Raw genomic sequence first — 19,974 nt, 5'->3', positions numbered from 1 at the left:
TCACATCAACCAACTGTTATGACACTCAAAAGTTCTTCCCTTTAATATCATAAATGAAAACGGATCCAAATGATATTACTGGATATATAAGATTTATCAGACTCATGAGACCCAATAACAATCCAATCTAATTCCATGTAAATGTTAGATCTTCTAGATGGATCTGAATTCGGTTGGGTAGAATCCCAGCAGTCAAATTTGATGAAAGTTGAACCTTACCCGATCCAAAACACATACATCGATCCCTATGGTTTACACATGTCCAACAAATGGCATTTTTGGCTGGTTTGGCCCATCTCTTACTCACACGCTGGACTATGGAATTCATTCTTCCCGTCAACTTTTCATTTAACAAGGGTTAGGAGGCCTAAGTTTTATATATATATATATATATATATATATATATATATATATATATATATATATATATATATAACAAAATTTTTTATCAATAACAATTCAACAAGGAATATAGTTTTTAAGTTTTTATTTCAGAGTTCATATTTCGTCATTCAAAGTGGCGTTATAGTCGCACCAATATCTGAGTTCATAGTTTGAAATCATCATCAAACTCATTGAAAGGAATAACAGGTTTAATTAAGCCCATGTTAGTTGTATATAAATAGTGTTTTCCTTCAAAACCAAATTCTTCTGGTCTAGATCTCAATATTGAGATAATCCACAACTGCATTTTATTCTAAGATGAAAATAAAAAAGTCAAATTTATTGACAATAAAAATTTGACAAATCTAATACAACATAAAGAAATGATGAAAGCAAAAAAAATATTTAAAAATATCTGCATTATTTTTCTTTCCTTGAAAGGAGACGTAAATTAGAGTGCACAAAAACCAAGTCCTTTGCATGTTGGCTGGTAAACTTATTTCTTTTAATGTTGTGTACATAAGAATACATACTTCAATTTCTTTCTTAACACGATGATGTATCAGACTATGACGATAATCATATTGGAAGTATTTAGAGGATGGATATTTCTGATCGATAGGATGCCAATAATCAAAATGACTTATGCAATCATCTTCTCTTGTTGTTGTAAGCTCATTCAATTCATTTTTGGTATAACATTTGGAATTTAAAGAATGAGCCATGTTTGCATGTGGCAAAAAAACTCTGAATTATCAAGTGCAACATCTTTCTTCTCTTTCTTAAAAACCATAGATTGAATGTGCTCAATCATATCATCCTATATTTTACAAATTTTATGAAGCATAGACTTGTCTTTATCAACTGCTCTTAACACACCAAATTGGCTGTGTAAAATTTAAAAAGTATACAATTTTGTTTCCTCATTTATTATCAACAATAATGTTTTTAATTGCTTGAGCCTTAACCTCATCTTCAACACAACAAAAACTTTAGTTTCTAGTTGCCACTATTTAAATTAATGTACCTTGTACTCTTTGAATTCTTTTTAACATGACAATTATATAAGTAAACCGTGTCTCTACAACTTTCAACAATTTCAAACCAAAATAACAAAAAAGGAGAATGCATGATGGTGATTGGTGATGAAGTATTTAATATTTTCTTCATCTCTTTCTATGTTTTGAATCCATGAAAATAGCTTATGTCCTTGCAGATCTATTTCTTGACTTAGAGAATTGCATGTGTCATTCAGTGCAAAATTTAGAGTGTGAAAGACATAAGGTCTAAATGATATCTGAAAAATCATACATCAAACTTAATACAACACTTTTGCATGCATCAGCATTGTTTGTGATGAGCAACATTACCTTATCAGGACCAACTTCTTTGATAACTTTACAAATAATTGTTTCAAATATTCGACATCTTTATATTCTCTGGATACATTAATTGCTTTTAACAACATTGGTTCATCATGTGCAATGACAACAACATTAGTTAGTGGACGTCTTTGAATGTCTGTCCATTCATAAAAAAACAATTGATACCCCAATCGTGTTCTATTTATTTATTTTTTATTTCAAAACTTTGTTTGACATCACTCTTTTCATCTTTAAGAAGGACGTTCACAACATTTCTGAAATCAAAGGTACATATCTTGATAATTTGCTATTTGCAAGTGCAATCACATACTTCTTCCAATATGAATATCTATCTACATTAAAAGGAATACAACTAAACAAAAAAAGCCTTAGCAATCCGTTGTCTAATTACATTCTTCCCTAACAATCAAAACATATCCCTATGAAACATGAAAACATTTGTCATACTAATATTAATCTTGTGTTGATTTGGATTGCATCCACATAGTCTTGCAACTTCTTCAATTTTATAGCTTTTTTTGTAGAAGTGTTTGTACTTGCTCGAATTTCAAAACGTGGCAACTTCAATAGATGTGCCTCCATTTTGTGTAAGGTTTTACAAATGAATTTTGACAATGTGCACACAGAAAAAACACATTTCCACTGCCACTGCTTACATCTTTCATGACCACTTTGAAATGAAACAACTTGTTTTCGTTTTCTCTTGTTTGTCATTTTTCACCTTCAAAATGGGAAATTCAAATTTAACAACATTTATAAATTACAATTACAATTATATATATATATATATATATATATATATATATATATATATATATATATATATATATATATATATATATATATTGTAACACCCCAGAAGTTTAGTCTTGTATCAAAGATTGTGAAGGATCTTCAAGGGCTTATAAAGGGATTAATGAGATGATTGTCCTGGTTCATAGCCTTTTTAAGATTGGAACCGAAACTACTAGGAGACGGGTTGGGATCCGTCAAACCAGGGGCCGGAGTCCGAGAGTGGGTCGGGTTGTTATAGTGGTATTATGAGCCGGTTTAACACTCGGACCTGGGGTCCCACATGCGCGGAAGCGTGTGCCTTAAAGGGGGTGGATTGTAACACTCCAGAAGTTTAGTTCTGTATCGAAGATTGTGAGAGATCTTCAATGGCTTATAAAGGGATTAATGAGATGATTGTCTTGGTTCCTAGTTTTTTTAGGATTGAAACCAAAACTACTAGGGAGCGGGTTGGGATCCATCAAACCAGGGGCCCGAGCCCGGGAGTGAGTCATGTTGTTACATATATATATATATATATAAGGAAATTGGGAGTATACACTATACACTCTTACACCATGTGGTCAATAAATGAGTGATGACTAATGAGTCATACAAATTGAAACTCATAACTTATAATGTATTATGTATATGAATATAACACATTAACATGCTTACAAAGTATCAATATTAACCATACATTTTGCACATATTTGCAATTCTGCATATGAAAAAAATAACAGGAATGAAGTATCTAGAAAATAACATGGTACACAAAATTTAATGAAATATAAGTTAATAGCATGAATTAAGACATCAGTGCTAAGTTAATAACATGTTAAAAAAGGAAAAAGTTACATACTATTTGCAATTAAGACATTCGGTGCTAAGTTGCTAACAACTAGTCTATTAGGTATTAACCTTTAGAAAATGAATTTAATGAAATATAAGTTAATAACAGGAAACTAAAAAATAACCGATGCTATACAAGTAAACAAGTAAAAACTAAAAAAATGACATGCTAAACTTTTAGTCTATCATAAATCAAGTTACTAAAAAAGAGTAAATACATGATAGAACACAAAATGAAAAAAAATGCTAGACAAGTAAACAATACTATAACATTTGTTGTAGCAAAACAATGAAAAAATGAAAAAGTTAACAGTCAAATATGAACACTTACTAATTTAAGTATAAAAAAAAATTAGAAGAACCTATGAGTCTTGACACTATAAAATGAAATAAAAGCTGAAGAGTGTAAAGAGAAAGTGCAGACAATATAAATCAAACTAGAGAAAGAGAGAGGAACCACTAGACGATGGAGAAATATGCTAGTTGGAGAAAAAATTAAATGGGGCTGAGAACAGTGAAGACACGCCTGCCACGTCAGGAGGAGACAACAAATGTCAATTGTCAGAGACCCATTGCACATTGCTACTGGCTATTGGTTGACCCACCTGTCGGTTTCAGATTAAATGGGTATGACAGCTGTGTGACTTAGCTTGTAGTTGTGTGCTATCCCTTGATTTTTAGTATAGATGATTTAGATACAACTTCTTGAAATATAATTTGTATTAGAGTAAAATTAACATTAATTAAATGATTCTTGATAGATAGAGATTGAATTGTGGAAGTAGGATTGTTACTCCATGTTCTTTAGTTCTTGTTTAGTCATGTTTAATGTTGTATCGGCTTTTATGTTTTGATTAATTCAATGTTCTGTTTTAGATTAGATTTTTGTGCTTTTAACATATGATATATGGATTAGCTTTATGTTAGACATGATTTGAAGTTGTAGTTACTATAGTGCATAAATTTCAATCTTGATATCCATTGGAACTCTATGCCATTGGTTCATTGCATTTCTGGTGGAGTTTAAGGCTGAAATTTTACGGCTTAGTGGTATGTCATGTATAAAATTTACACTTCAGATTTTGTGACATTTGGAATTGTAAACAATTCATAATACAGTAAACTGATTTTTGGTATAAAAGCTTGTTCGATATCCATAGCAAAAATATTAGTTTTTGTTTGATGCAAATATGTGTTAATGGTTGATACTCTTTGTTTTATAGAAACCTAATTTGTAGAGTTCCGCTCTTTGTAGTAGATCAGCAATTTTGCAGATCTGCCTTGGCGATGTTATTCTTCGTGCTTCCCTCCAATGTTTGCTCTTGTTGGCTTAGATTTTGTTGAATTGAAGGACCAAAGTTTGGGAATTTGTGGAGAAGGATATGATTATGAGTAAAATTTTGAAGTCCTCTTGGCTTCTATTTTATAGAATCTTAACAACTTCAACTTTTCCATATTATAGTTCATGGTTGACATATTTTAAGGTTTTTGTTTATTTTCTTTTATTAGTTACTTTGTTCAGTTTAGTTTATATTAGTATTCTTTATTTGATTTTACGAATCCCTTTTCCATTTTTAGAAGTATGAAATTCTCCATAATCCTACAAAATTTTATTTTTTGCTTTATGTAAAAGAAGATGGCTTTGCTACAATAATTTATCCCTTGGATGAGGCCCTTATGACTTTGGCCATGGTTATTACACTAGTTAATAGCTATGGAGAGCCTTGGCTACTAATAGGTTTAATTAGTATATCACATGACAACTACACGATTCCATTTATGTAAAGCTTAACTTTTAGTTATGAGTTTTATTTATTACACAATATTACTTATATTTTAACTTATTTTCTTACTGTTTATTGTAGGCATGTCGATACCTCGTAACCTTGGATGATTTCCACCTCAACGATGACATTTTGGGGTGCAATTTTTTTTTTAATGTTTGAGGTTATAAGAACATAGATATGTATGTAACTTCATTCAATACATCATCGCAACTTGAAACCTTAGTTATTATGTTTTTGGTGTTAAGCACTATTGTCTTAAATATTTTGTGTTATATGTATTTGTTCTGAAATGCAGTAATTTTCTTATTTGGTCCTTGGCCGGTGTGCGATGCATATCGGAACTTTGGAATTTAAAACAATCATCAATTTAAAAAAAAAAAACATATATAATTCTTATTCGTGAACAGAATGGTGTCCGTTATACATTTACCAATGTTTAGTAATTGGGTGGCCATCATACTTTCATCGACTCTTTTAGTGGTCATCAGTTATACTTTCAATGATGTTTAACCACATGTCAATGATATATGACGGATGTCCACCCACACGTCGTAATAATTCTCACTGACATTCGCGATCATTGGTGATGATGATTACTCATGTGTGCTTACTCATCAGTAATAGTATCAGCAATGTCCATTGAACATCGGTTATAGTTTTTTCACTGATGTTCAACACTCTTCAGTGAATATGTTCTATACCGACACATAGACTGAACTTTTGGGTGAAAATTTTCATCGACAAAGTTTCTACCAACATTTGAGCAAAAACATGAATCTCTACTAACACTTATGTCACCTTTGCCGACATTTTCCAGCTGTTGATACTAGACACTACTTTTTTTATAGTGTAACTATTGAGCACTAGGTCAAACATGCAACAAATATTATATTAGAGGTATATTAAGAAGAATTTTAAATTTTATTATCTCGAACCAAAGCAAACAAGGTTCACACAATCACTACTCAATAGGACCATGGTTTAATAAATAAAAACTCAATATTCAAATTGCTTGCCTGAGGAGGGTGGTGCAACCAGGCAGCAAGCTTGACCACATTCTCTCTTGTTTCATGCACATCATGCACATAGATATTGCTTTTTTGGTGATCAGCAGTGTTGCAAAAGTCAGTTGTTCAACTTGATTGATTATGAATCAGCCAAAAATATTTTAGAAAATCATTTAATTAATAAATGGAAAATATGATATAAACATTAATTAAAAACACATGAAAAGAGAAGAAAAGCTAAGAGCATGAACATGGCACCCTATGAATCAAACACCATGTTTCATACACTTGCCATGGATTTAGTTCGACCCAGCTGATTCAAACCAGGAAAACTTGTGCTGGGGGGTTTAGGCCCCCTACCATTTATTGCAGAAAAAATTATATTTGCTGATTGAAAATGGGGTCAAAGCGTGCCTAGGTTATGAAAAAAGAAAAAACAGCAAAACACAACAAAAAAGGCAGTTAATTAGGATTGGATGGGGGCTTCAGCCTTCTTCTAGGCGGTGAGAAACCTTGCTCACCTAGAAACAAAGATTGAATGTTCCGTCCGTCCACAAGCTTTATCGACCTGCCAGATTGAGCTACATAGATTAAAAAAGAAGCATTCTGCTGCCAACCGTTTGTTGCATCCCCTCTGATTGTACCAATTGGGACACTAAACAATGCCCAAAATATTTCATCTAAATACAATAATCACCATGCCAACTTCTAATGTAGTATGAAAGAAAGTTGTTAGTTGACATTAACAAAATAAATCACTTTCTAGTCCTATCCCTATAGTGAAATCCTATGCAGAAATTCTTACAATGTAAAAACCTTCCTTTTCAGTTGTGGTGCAATAGTACTCCTTTCATTCTCCAACTCATGCACCATGCAATACTTCTACAAGATAATTGAGTGATTTAATATTAATTTTCTCATATATGAGTAATCTTAGGTGCCTTTCCAATACATTCCAAACTCTAACATAGATCACTGGTCTCATCCATCATCATGCTATTCCAAGGTGTAAGTGGCCTTGAGTGGAGGCATGGGTCTAGCAGTTGGGACCTTTTTGACTAGTGTCATGCTTTCTACTGAATACATCAAATTACATGTAAATCATGTGTACCAATGGAGACATGAGGTGACAGTGGTGTTCTCTGGAAACAATTTACATATGAAGTTACTTTTTTAGCAATTTAGGTAGTCTAGTAATTTATGACTGTATATACCAAATGCAGGTTTAAACCTGAAAGTTGAGTAATATGTACAATAGCTAGTGATGTTCCTATAGCTAGACAGATAAGCTGGGCTCCAATGCTTTAGTTTTATGAAATGTACAAATTACGACCGATAGTGTCATAAAGCGAAAAATTAAAGGGATCTTACGTATTGTTTACTGATGTTTTGTATGCATTATTAAAAGCAAGTTTGTTTAAGATGCAGTTGAGATATGATAATTGTTTTGTAAAATGTATGCATGGCAACTTAAGTACATATTGCTCACTATTGATATCATTTAAAGAGTAATGATTTACTTTGTCAAGAATTGAAGGGTCACATATTGTAGCAAACTACTGCTATGCTTACCAAAAGCAAACTAGTTCCTACAACAAGATCGGCCAGTTGGGCTTTGAGACGATTCTATAAAATGTTCACGACGACTTAAATATATATTGATCAACATATACTCATTTTCTACATAATAGTGACCTATATAGCAATGCATTGGAGATTTTATATGTAGCAATGTACTTTGTTACATGGTTCTTGTTATGAAGGCAATTATGTCTTTGTACCACCAGATATCGTCCTTTTGTTGAAAGACACTTATATCTTTGTATGGTAAATAAGTTCAAAAGGAAATGCATTAAGATTTTGTGGAGGATGTTAATATCTTACCACCGAAAAGCACTTGCCTTTCGTCTACTGATGGATACATTAATTCAAATAAAAATGATTTGAGGAAGGAGTAATGTTGAAGTGCATGTGTGATGCAGGAGCATAAACTGAAAAGGAAAAATCAATCGCAATTTGGGTTTATGTGTTAGTTTAATTATGGATTTTGAGGTTTTATTTACTGTTGTTTTGTCTGGATCCAGATCCATAAGTTCATTTTACTATATTTAAGGGTGTTTAATCCTCATTTATAATTAGTTTTTGAGTCAATGAAAACCCTAATGGCTATTTTGTCTTCTCTTTCCATTTTTCGTACTCTTTTATATCTCTTGCGTTCAACCCTAGATTGGTTTGGTGTTTGATCGTGGATTAAAGAACTCCTAGGAGTCCTCTTTTCCACTGCATGAATGTGGCATGCATGAAACCCCATAACATGGGATCACATGTTTTGGTGGGGCTACACGGATGCCTTGCTCTAGTTAAATGAGGCTTTGAAATGCCTCAAGTAGCATTGTATAATTGGAAGAGTTGATTGAGGGAAAGAACCCTAATTTGATTTCTTGTGGTCCTTATGCCTCTATTTTAGTGTCTTATTACTCAAAGGCAGTTGTCTTTTTTCTTTTTTAAGCGGCGCCACATTGATTCAAATAAAGATGATTGAGGAAGGAGCACATGTTGCGGTGTGTTAGCCATCTTAATGGGCCAGTGGCCTCCAATGGGTCAAGCGTGGCTTAGTCACATATAGCGTTACATCCCTTCATTTTATAAATAAAAAATAATAATTTAAGATATTTTAAATTTAAAGGTTTTGTATTCTAAAAATACATGTCTTATCATGTTTTTTTTTAAATGCATCTTTTGAGGTTTTTTGATAGTAGGGATACTCTATGAGTGTTTTATGAATTTGTCCTAAAGATTTGACCAGGTTCAAAAGAACACTAATATTGATATTTTATGAATGTCACCCAATCTTTAAAGTAGATTTATATGACATTTAAAGGTATTGTTGCAGCTAAACAACTTAAAAAAGGTGTTTTTTCAAAGAATATTTTTTTTCCTAACATGTGTATGGTGAACCCTTTCAATTGGGTTAATGGAGAGTTAAAGGTGTGGCCTATCAATAAAAGGAGAATGTGATGAAAGAGATTGGTTGTGCTTTTATTGATAAGCCTCTTTTTGAAAACGGGTACTCAAAGATATCCAACCTAACCACATTGCTCACTTTACAATGATCACGATCCAATAATTCCAGTAGTGTGCACGTGGCATGCATGAAGGCCCCGTACTATGGGGTCGCGTGTTAGTAGCCACACATGTTATTTTTAAGCGTTTTTTTCATAAATAATTAAATAATATTAAAAGATAAGAGATACTAAGTCCAAAACAAGCATAACTTTGTCCTAAAGTGTTGGATTTTCACAAAAACTCATTCTTTAATAATACATAATGTTTGGAACCCGTCCTTACAAACACACAAGATCTTGAAAAACGATCTCGCTTAAGGCTATACCTGAAAGTTTTGAAGTGTACTCAAAGGGCAAAGTGCTTACACTCCTATGTCAGAAGTAGAAATTATGGTTAAGCGACATTAGATATAAAATTTAAAATTTTTAAGAAACATTAATATGTAAATAAAAAATTTATTTAAAAATATTAATATAAAATAAAAAGTTTATTTTTTTAACATCCGTGTGGGCAATTGTCCACATACAATTGACACCTGCCTACGCCCCAACCGACGCAGCTCCGGGCTTGAGGCTGGGCCTTCGTTCGGGCTGTGGCTCCGGCGTTGAGACATGGACGTCATTGTGTGTGTTTTCTTCCGTACTTTTGTAAATACCTTGTTATCGATCGAGAAAAGATTGTCGGTCGATTCGAGATACAGAAGGAGAGAGAGAAAAAGAAGCGGAAGAAGGCGCAAAGAGGGGAGAGAAGAAGACCAAGAAGAAGACGGCGGCAACGAAGGAAGGGCGAAGAAGGAAAAGAGAAGAGGGGGGAAGGAAGGAGAAGGCATGGACCTCTTGAAGAAGGAGTTGGAGAGGAAGAGGAAGAGTCTGCAGGAGGATTTCGGTGGGAAGAAGATCATCAGGAGGTCGGAGATCGAGCAAAAGAAAATCGAGAAGCTTCGCCTGGAGGAACAGAGGGAGTTAGAAGCCAAATCCCTTCTGCGAAACAGGACCGGAAATGATGGCGAAGACTCTAATCCCCCCTCCTCCCGTTCCTCGGATCCCCAATTTGAAGGTCGAACCTCAAACCCTAACTCTTCTTCCTCCTCTGCATCCGCGAAACCTTCTGGAAAGAAATCCCACGAACAGCTCACAGACGAGCAGAAAATCGACGAGCTCGTCCTCTCGAAGCAGGAGGTAATTCGCCGTCTCAGGTTCTTCAAGCAGCCCATTACGCTCTTCGGGGAGGATGACACTGCCCGACTCGACCGCTTCAAGCTCCTCCTCAAGGCGGGCATCCTCGAGGTCGAGAACGAAATGACCGAAGGGCAGACGAATGATTTCCTCCGGGACATAGCGGAGCTCAGAAAGCGGCAGAAAACGGGGTTGTTACACCAGAAGACGACCAAGGAAAAGGAGGCCATGGAGGATGATGAAAGGGACGATGAAGGCGACGGTGGCCATAGCGGCGACGGTGGTTCATCCGGGGCCGATGTGGATAAGGATCTTAAGCGAATGAAGGCCAATTTTGAGGACTTGTGCGATGAGGATAAGATCCTAGTGTTCTTTAAGAGGCTGCTTAACGAGTGGAACCAGGAGCTCGAGCAGCGGCCAGAGTCGGAGAAGAGGACGGCGAAGGGCAAGTCGATGGTTGCGACGTTCAAGCAATGTGCTCGGTACCTGAATCCTCTTTTCAAGTTCTGTAGAAAGAGGGTATGTTCCGATTCTGTTCGCCGTTCTGCTTTTGTTGCTGTTGAATATTGTCGGTCTAAAGTTGGTGGCTGGTAGAGTATTTGTGAAATTTTCCATGCTAAAAAGCTTGCCATTCATAGGATCAATTTTCCTGGTTAGCTATAAAAGGGCGATATTATTCATGCTCAAAAGTTGGTTGTTTTTGAGGTTTCTAACTTTTTCCTTTAGTAGGCTTTTATACTCGTCAATAACGTAGCAGTTAAATATCTAGTCCTAGTTTTCTTGCTTCGACTTCTTGATTAGGTCGCTGTAGAAATTTTAAAATGAAGATAAAGGATGAATAATAGCACAGGTATTTCCACATAAGACGTGAAAAAGTAGGATTGTTCTGTAAGATCGTAGGCTCAAGTCATCCCCATTAAAATGGCACAAGTCTGTTTGCGAATGGAACTTTCGTACTTGCTAAAGATGTCAGCTTGTCCATGAATATTTAGTGACTTGGTCTGTCTACCGGTTGGGAGCAATGAAATAAGTGAATTTAGAAGTTCATTCCAAGTGTTCCATAGTAACTCACATTTAACTAATGCGATGTATTGGTGCCATAATGTCAGTTTCTTGATTCGAGGCTATGGGAAAATTACAGCTCCCTTGAAGTCTACTCTCACATAAATTTTCAAGTGGAAGGTGTTTGAATAGAGGAATGTACTCCACTAGCATTACAAAAGATTTTTCTGGACATTACCTCACTCACAAGCTAGGGAAGCCAAAAGCCTTTGAAGGGGATGGAATAGTAGGAATACAAACATTACCTCTACAAGGTTAGAACTCTTATTGGGAATTGTTGGTAAAATCACCTTTCTTGCTACCAGTCACTAAATGCAAGAAGGGGCAAGAATAAGTATACCTAAAGTAGATTCTCACACAAATGTAGGGAAATAAGAACACATCAAGTTGTTATTTTTACTAAGCACATCGATAAGGATACATGCATGCTATTTATTAAAAATATCTCGTCTTTGTCATTCCTACCTTTTCTTTCCGTTGTTTTTGTTTTTTCATTTGTGTTAGTGTGAAAAAAAAAAAACAGCCTAAACAACCCAAGCAGTTCTACCTTTTTTTTTTTTAACCTTTCTGCTTAACCATTTTGTTTCTCCCTCTCTCTTTTCTTCTTTTCCAAGCTTTTCGTTGTCCACACAGCAATGCACGCAACTATCAGCTACACAGGGTTCTTGTTCTTTTTCTTCACGGCAAGCAAAATTCTTTTTCAGCATTCAACACAGCTTGGAAGGAAGAGCTGCATGCAGAGTATAGGAATGGCTTGTGATGCCCTGTCTGGGTTTTAAAACCTTTTTTTTTTTTAAACGTGCCAAGATATATATTTATATATTTTACAGCTTTGCCAATTCTAAAACATACTTCCATTGTGTCGCTTGGTTGCGTTTAAAGAAAACATAATAATCTGGGTCTCTACTATTTTGTCTTGCAAAGATTCACAATGGCTTATAGATGATGGATTTTTCATTTGTTGGATGCTTTCTTAGGCCTAGTTAGTCACATGTTTTTGTGGATTGCTGCTTTGGTTGCCTTCCGAAACTGTTCATAGCGAAGGGAAGTGTGCATAAGTTGCTTCAATTTTGTTTAATCTCTCTCTATTTATATTCTTTTATTGTGCTGCTTGGGAAGCTAGCATTTGTTCTACTTAGTTGCAGACTTTCTGAAGTTAATATAAAAAATGTTCCTTCTCAGCTTGAAGGCTCCAGTGAGATTGAAGAACTTTTAATTTAAAAATTTTTTTATGCGTCATTTGAAAAGTTGATTATAATATGATCGTCCTGGTTGATCAATGCGACGAGGGTGTGGTGCTTGTTTTTGGTGCGTCTATGTGACTTGGCTAGTTAATTGATTGCCTTTTTGCTTACCGACATGGTATTTCTGCCATTTTAAGTGGAAATTTCTTGCACAATTAAAGCAACTTTGTTAAACAGCTAACAATTGATGCGTGTCCTTTCAGGTTCTTCCTGATGATATTCGCCAAGCACTACGTGTAGTTGTGGATTGCTGCATGGAGAGAGACTACCTGGCAGCAATGGATCAGTACATCAAGTTGGCCATTGGAAATGCACCTTGGCCTATTGGAGTGACAATGGTGGGTATCCATGAGCGATCTGCTCGTGAGAAGATCTACACAAACAGTGTTGCCCATATAATGAATGATGAGACTACTAGGAAGTATTTGCAGTCTGTGAAGCGGCTCATGACGTTCTGCCAAAGGAGGTATCCAACAATGCCCTCAAAGTCGGTAGAGTTCAACAGTCTTGCAAATGGTAGTGATCTGCAGGCACTTTTGGCCGAGGAAGGAGGAGGTACCACAAACCAGACCCCAGAGGATAGGCTGAGGCTCATGCCACCACCAATTGAAAATTGATATGCAATTTTCCTGTGCCTACAGCGCAAGGTTCCATCACATGTGCGTCTCTGAAAACGCTATCATTAGGTGAAACTAATATTAATGTAAAGTGGTGATGATTATTTGTTTTCTATAATATCCTCAAATCAATTGTCTTTCTCAACCGTGTGGGTTTGTTTCTATTTGAATCTTTCATTCGCTTGGAAATTTGGATGGATGAACACCGCGAAAGCCAAGACTGAAAAATGAAGTCCTAAAAATGTGAAAAGTAGATTGAATTTTTTGAGCCGATAAATATAAGACAGTTAAATAAACTCATTCTATAAAATTAATTCGACATGTAGAGGTTCAGCTATAATTCTAATAATTCATTTTTGGATGAAAAGCCAGAATGGATACTTTAGGGTTTGTTGGTAAACGATATTTTATTGTTTCATTGTTTCATGAATATAGTTTAAATATTATGGTAGATTTATGAAACATTTTAAAAAGTATTTTATCGACTTTTGAGTTTGATTTATTAAAATTATAAACTGTTTCATTTGAAACCCTTATAAACTGTTTCATTTGTCAATTGGTGCAGTCTTATTTTGTGAATGGATATAAAGACGTCTTCTACTTTCTATATGCTTTTGCTGTCCCGTTTTGAAGGATTGGCCATCTATCAGTCTTACCAGCTATGCCAAATCTTTAAGGCTGAATTCTCGTATACTTTTAAAGTATTTTGTTGTACAGAAAATTAGACCATGTCCCCTAACAAATATCAGTGATAAATCTTTCAAACCACACATTAAACTAAATCCTTCATCTCATCTAATTCCCAAAAGAAATGGGTAAGCATGGGTGGCAGTTTTAATGAAAAACCATGTACTATAATCTGACATTTAGGTGACTTTGTTTGTTAACTTTAAACTTCTAACCATGGGCGAGCAAAAACCTTCATTTATTATAATCTTAACATCTTAAGGGACCTAATTTCCAGAATTGACTTTGTTGCTAAAATGCTCAAACGAAGACATTCACTAGAGATCTCACGTCCTTGTTTGGACAAAAAACCTTACACTAATGCCCGAGAATCCAACACTACGATCGACACAGGCATACGATTTGTCTGTTTTTTGGTTACTCACTCAAACACGGGACCTCGTGTTGTGGCTCCTTTGTGGGGCTAGTAGCCTACTGCCATAGCTGACCGAAGAATACTCATGTGGCCATATGAAATATTTGGTAATTAAAATAACTGCAATAGTTTTGCTTATTTACAGAATACATCTAATCTAGTCTGAAAAACAGTTCCAAAAAATGGTAATCTTCAAGGGTGGGCAACAGGTCCGATTAACAATGGACAGTTGGGTATCAGGCCCGGCCCGTGATGGGTCGGGCTTAGGCTAGTTATAATGTTCATGTTGATAATGTATGATGGTTCACCATTCTAAATATTAACTTGCATCTTTGTTTGTTTTTACCTACCTTTAGGGGGTGTTTGATGAGGCCAGAATTGTGGAATTCTAAAATTTAAATTCTAATTTTTGATTAAATATTAATTGCATTATCAAACAAAAAATTTTGATTCCAGATTTATATGCTTATTCTTGAATCAAAATTCCGGAACTGTGATTCTACCAAAGGGGGTGGAATTATTACTTTAGAATTTTAGATTTTTTTCATCTCTTTTTAGGGCGCATGCCATTCCAAACTATCAAACAAAGGGAACTACAACTAAATTTTCATTCCAATTCCAGTTTGAGCTGAAACTTTTTTTCTATAATTTTAATTCTAAAATAATATTCAAGGTCGTCAAAAGCCCTTTTCAAGATGTTCATGTGATTCCTTTGCTTTTTGTGTCGACTTAATGCTACAGAAAAAAATTATTTCCTTCATCTAAGATATCTGATTCCTAGCATTCGATTTGTTAATTTCTTACGGACAGGTTTGTACCAGCAAATTTGATCTTAAGAACCAATTTGGAATAGCTGCATAAAGGGTTATGATAGACTCCAGTATTCGTTTGTTCCTGATAATAGTAATGGTACAGAAAAAGGACTCACAAAATTTAACGTCCCAACCATCTTTTGGCACATCTTATTTGAATCCCACGGCTTTTGATCCATATAAACTTTGCTTATCATTGCTCTAGGACCTACGCCAATACAATGCCAATCTTCCCATTTCCCATGCAAACTTAATCAAACAATTTAAAACTGAGATCTGAACAGGACAACAAAAGAAGCTATACTTTAGCTGGGAAGGTCCAATGGAAGCCAGATATCGTATTTGCTTGGTTAGAACCGATCCGATCTTTAGGCATCATTTTTTTTTCCCATTAGGGATGTTAGTATGTTCGATTTGAATCAGACATCTTTGGATATTGAAAAAATTTAATAGCTAATTAAAAAACTGGGTTGGTTCAGATTTAGGAAATGATATCCCATCAGATTAAGATTCGAATTCAGATCCAAACATACGTAAACATCCAAGCGAATTCAGGTCAGATTTGTTTTAAATAAATATCATACATCTAATGCCCTTATCTTTTGAATGTCAACTAGATTCGGTTTAAAATTGAGATTTGGATTCATATGAGAATTCAGATTGTGAAATCGAAATTTCGGTTCGAATTCAGATATGAATTTTCTTCATTCATCACTAAATTCCTAAATATGAACATCCACAAAAGCAGATATGACTAAAAAGTACATCCAATTTGAATCACATGTATTGACGTCCCGAATATTGTATTCGTATGTGGTAGGTCTGCACTGTAAATGGGAAAAAAATTTACCCACAAAAGGTTGCCATGTTTGAGAACTTGTCCTAAATGTCATCGCTGTAACCAAAATTCTCGGTCCTCTTGAAAGAGCTGGCAACAAAATCAGACTAAAGAAACCAACTTTTGATCTGGGCCATGATAAAGATTCTAAAAACACCCAAGGGATAACACTAGAAGTGGTTGGGCGTGAAAGGAGTCATCTGATTGGCCCTTCACTCGATCACCTTATCCACATCACCACCTTTAGCCTCTGCCCACTTGAGCCACCACAGACTCCACACCTTCTCCTTCTTCTCCTTCCCCTCCCCAACTCATATTCCGCCCTCTACCAGCAGCAGCGCACCACCGCAGCATTTCATGGCCATGGCAACCCACGCTTCCCTCTTCACCCCTGCCATCACGGCATCGAACTCCAGCAATGCAGTCCGCACCCTGCTCCCAAGCAAGCTCTCTGCTTCATCCTTCTCCGGCCGCAAATTGCAGACCCCTGCCGCTCCATCCCGCCTCGTGATCAAAGCTGCCGTGGAGGAAGCTCCAGTCGGCTTCACACCGCCGGAATTGGACCCCAACACTCCTTCCCCCATCTTTGGAGGGAGCACGGGAGGGCTGCTGCGCAAGGCGCAGGTGGAGGAGTTCTATGTCATTACATGGGACTCACCAAAGGAGCAGATCTTTGAGATGCCCACAGGGGGTGCGGCCATCATGAGGCAGGGGCCTAACCTGTTGAAGCTTGCGAGGAAGGAGCAGTGCTTGGCCTTGGGCACCAGGCTGAGGTCCAAGTACAAGATCAACTACCAATTTTACAGGGTCTTTCCTAATGGGGAGGTGCAGTACCTTCATCCCAAGGATGGTGTTTACCCTGAGAAGGTGAACCCAGGCCGCGAAGGAGTGGGCCAGAACTTCAGGTCCATCGGGAAGAACGTGAGCCCAATTGAGGTGAAGTTCACAGGCAAGCAAGTGTATGATTTGTAAGGTGGGCTTAGGCTGGAACCTTGATCTGATGGTTCATGTGGATGCATTATATTATGTGTATTTGCAGCTAATTTCTTATCTTTGTGCAATTTTAAATTGGGTTTTGGTATATGAAAACTTTTAAGGGTTCACTTGCGTTTCAGTGTTGAAAACGGTTCTGTCTGCAGTCAAAAGCCTTTCAATAGTGCGTATTTGCTTCTTGCTGTGCATGTGCATGTGCATGGTCATGCTCATGCTCATGTATTATAATAGAATATGGTGCACTCCCTTATGAGTTTAAATTGTCATATATTGTTCTATATGGGTTAGATAAGGTACCATCATTTGATAAGCGTATCATGTTCCAAGCAATAGGATGTCATAATTTTAGTCCATGGTTGCTGCAAATTTCAAGATTAAGTTACTCCACGATAGGTAGTAGGGTCCTGAAAAAGTTAAGTGAAGCCTCCTGTATAAGCGAACAGTGATGCAATGAGAATTTTCTTTTTCGGCGAACTTCAGGGGTTCTAATATCTGCTTATGTTTAATTCTATCTGAAACTTGAAAAGGCTTGTGCATGATTTATCATACACAAGTTCCAAATTATCTGTAAATTGGTGCAAATCCAGGTAAAACACAATATTGTACTTGTTAGCTGTTACTGTATGCAGAAAGTAACAGGTTCAATTACTCGACTTAAGACATGAATAGCACCCTGACGAGACACACCCTGGTGTTCTGAATGGTGGCTTTCACCTGGTCATCGGACAGTGGGTACTGCATAAAGGAAGCAAGTTCCCTTCTCGAGTACTTCAACCAGGATGTGAAGGTCTCCTACAGGGTAGTCTTGATGGGCCTGCATACGAGCCAAATGGAGCTCGAGCTGGATTTCTTAAAAAGCTTGAACTCAAACTCAGCTCGAAATTCATAGAACAAGGTCAAGCTCGACTCACTTAACTCATTTATGTCAACCTGCCTCATTTTTTAAAACTTGTTTAGCTCGTCAACTTGTTTAACTAACATTAATTCAACTATGATGAACCAGTTTTATGTAGTCGAGCATAGGCTTGTTTAAACCAGTCGAGTTCTTACAATTCAAACTCGACTCATTTAACATTTTGAGTATAAATTTAAACTCGAGCCCAACTCATTTATAAATGAGTCGAGTTAGAGTTGAGTTTTTTTTAGTGAGTTCAAGTCCAGCCTGAGTTGGCTCAACTTGTTGCGCAGCCCTATTAGTCATATGTATATTTATACCAACTACACTTGATGCTGCACAAAAAATTGAGGCTGTTGATCTCGTGAAGAACAAAGGGGATTTTTTTTTCATGCGCAAGTAGTTTAGTTCGTTCCAGTTTTATGCACTATGGAGGCCAAAGTTCAAAAGCTTGTGATATTTCAAGTCTAGGTAGCAAGGACAGTCAACTAAATTTTGATGGATACAGGAGCCTTCTGAAATTGTAGCAACGAAGAAAGTTGAAGCATGGTTCAGCTATTAAACCTCTCATCAAGATCTCATGCTTAATCAAGAGGAGAGGAATTTATTAGATGGTTCTTTATACATCATGAATGCCCATACGCCATAGGCCCGTTACATTTGGTTTTATCACTTGAGAATTTTTATTGTTTTGCAGACCCTTCCAAGCACGCTCTCTCTCGTCTTATCGGTCCTTGTTTCTTGGCTAGAGAATATCTCTTTTGGCAATGTTTATCGGCTTTCCATTTCCCGATTAGCCTTCACCATGCATTTCTGTTTCAACTAACGTGATTGAAGGTTGACGTACGATGTTTTCGGCCTCCTCCAATAGCCAGCGTGCAAGCTCCGTGTATCACTTCAGGTTGAGCTTGCTTATGAGCTCTTGCCTATAAAAAAAAGTGGTTAGTGCCTGAAATTCTCCTCCCCAATCGGAGTGGAGGAGTTTGATTTTATGCATAACAACATTCCCAACATGCAACTTGAATACTTTGAAAGCATGGATCAAATAACATGAATCAAATAAAACTTATTCTGAAGGAAATGTAACCAAGCATATATTGAAAAGGCATCGATAAACATAGAGATGTCAGTATATCTTATTTGGATTGGATATCCTACCAAACCATTTTCTTTCAATTGAGAAATCAGATTAGTTTCAGATTTAAGAAATGGCATCCGCTCTTACTTGGGATTCAGATATACATAAACATCTGATTGAACTCAGAACTGATTTGATTTTAAATAAATATCATATATCTAATGCTCTTTCGAATAAACAAAACATACCAAAACGAATAGGGGAGCACAAAACCTCTACTCGCACCTGCAAAAGGCTTCAACCGACCACCCTTAAACCATTAACAACATCCCACGCAGGCAGATGGGAAGACAAGCTGATCTTGGCAGCGAAGTGTTTGATCCACAGCAAGTCGTCTCTTAGGCGGCCTCTGCCTTCCAGACCAGCCTTAATGTTGGATTTCCATCGGCCATGTGAGGCCACAATCAGAATTTTTCCCTTGAATTTAGAAGCAAAAACTTCAAGGATTTGATTTAGTTTCTGTTCTTCTAAGACACCATCTTGAACTGAAAGGAAATTTTTTTCCCGTCTCCCTAGCCCACTGCCGTGGAGGTCACGCAGGACGTCGCTGGTGACCTTGCTATGAAGACAAACTCCAGACCAATTGTCCTTCCAGATCTTCATCTTACCCTTCCCTACCCTCCAACTGGTATATGGAATGATATCTTTAATGCCCCAGAGAACACCTTTCAAGAACCCGACTTGTCACCAGAATATTTTATAAACCAAATGCTCTGAGTTTTGAAGTACTTCTGATGCTCCAAATCAAAGTCTCCGTGTGGTTGCTTGTAGATACAAAGTCCCAAGTAGCTAGCAAAGTCTTGCATCTATCAATGAGGCTAAAAATACCAACTCCCCCTTCTTGGA

General features: G+C 36.4%; 2 protein-coding genes across 2 annotated transcripts; both read left to right on the top strand.

Annotated features, from left to right (window-relative positions):
- The first annotated feature begins 9,893 nt into the window (after positions 1-9,893).
- Positions 9,894-13,495, top strand: LOC116246340 (uncharacterized). Its single transcript, XM_031618171.2, has 2 exons — positions 9,894-10,946; positions 12,937-13,495. The coding sequence occupies exons 1-2, from the start codon at positions 10,080-10,082 to the stop codon at positions 13,348-13,350; spliced, it is 1,281 nt and encodes a 426-aa protein (XP_031474031.1). The 5' UTR covers positions 9,894-10,079; the 3' UTR covers positions 13,351-13,495.
- A 2,869-nt stretch (positions 13,496-16,364) lies between these two features.
- On the top strand, positions 16,365-17,205 carry LOC116247980 (photosystem I reaction center subunit II, chloroplastic-like). The gene has a single exon (XM_031620491.2). It carries the CDS (start codon positions 16,460-16,462, stop codon positions 17,072-17,074), a length of 615 nt encoding a protein of 204 aa, XP_031476351.1. The 5' UTR covers positions 16,365-16,459; the 3' UTR covers positions 17,075-17,205.
- Positions 17,206-19,974: the final 2,769 nt, after the last annotated feature.

Source organism: Nymphaea colorata, chromosome 1 (genome assembly GCF_008831285.2).
Source record: "Nymphaea colorata isolate Beijing-Zhang1983 chromosome 1, ASM883128v2, whole genome shotgun sequence".
Lineage (NCBI taxonomy): Eukaryota > Viridiplantae > Streptophyta > Magnoliopsida > Nymphaeales > Nymphaeaceae > Nymphaea > Nymphaea colorata.
The sequence above is the reverse complement of the archived record's forward strand: the minus strand, read 5'-3'. Positions and strand labels throughout refer to the sequence as shown.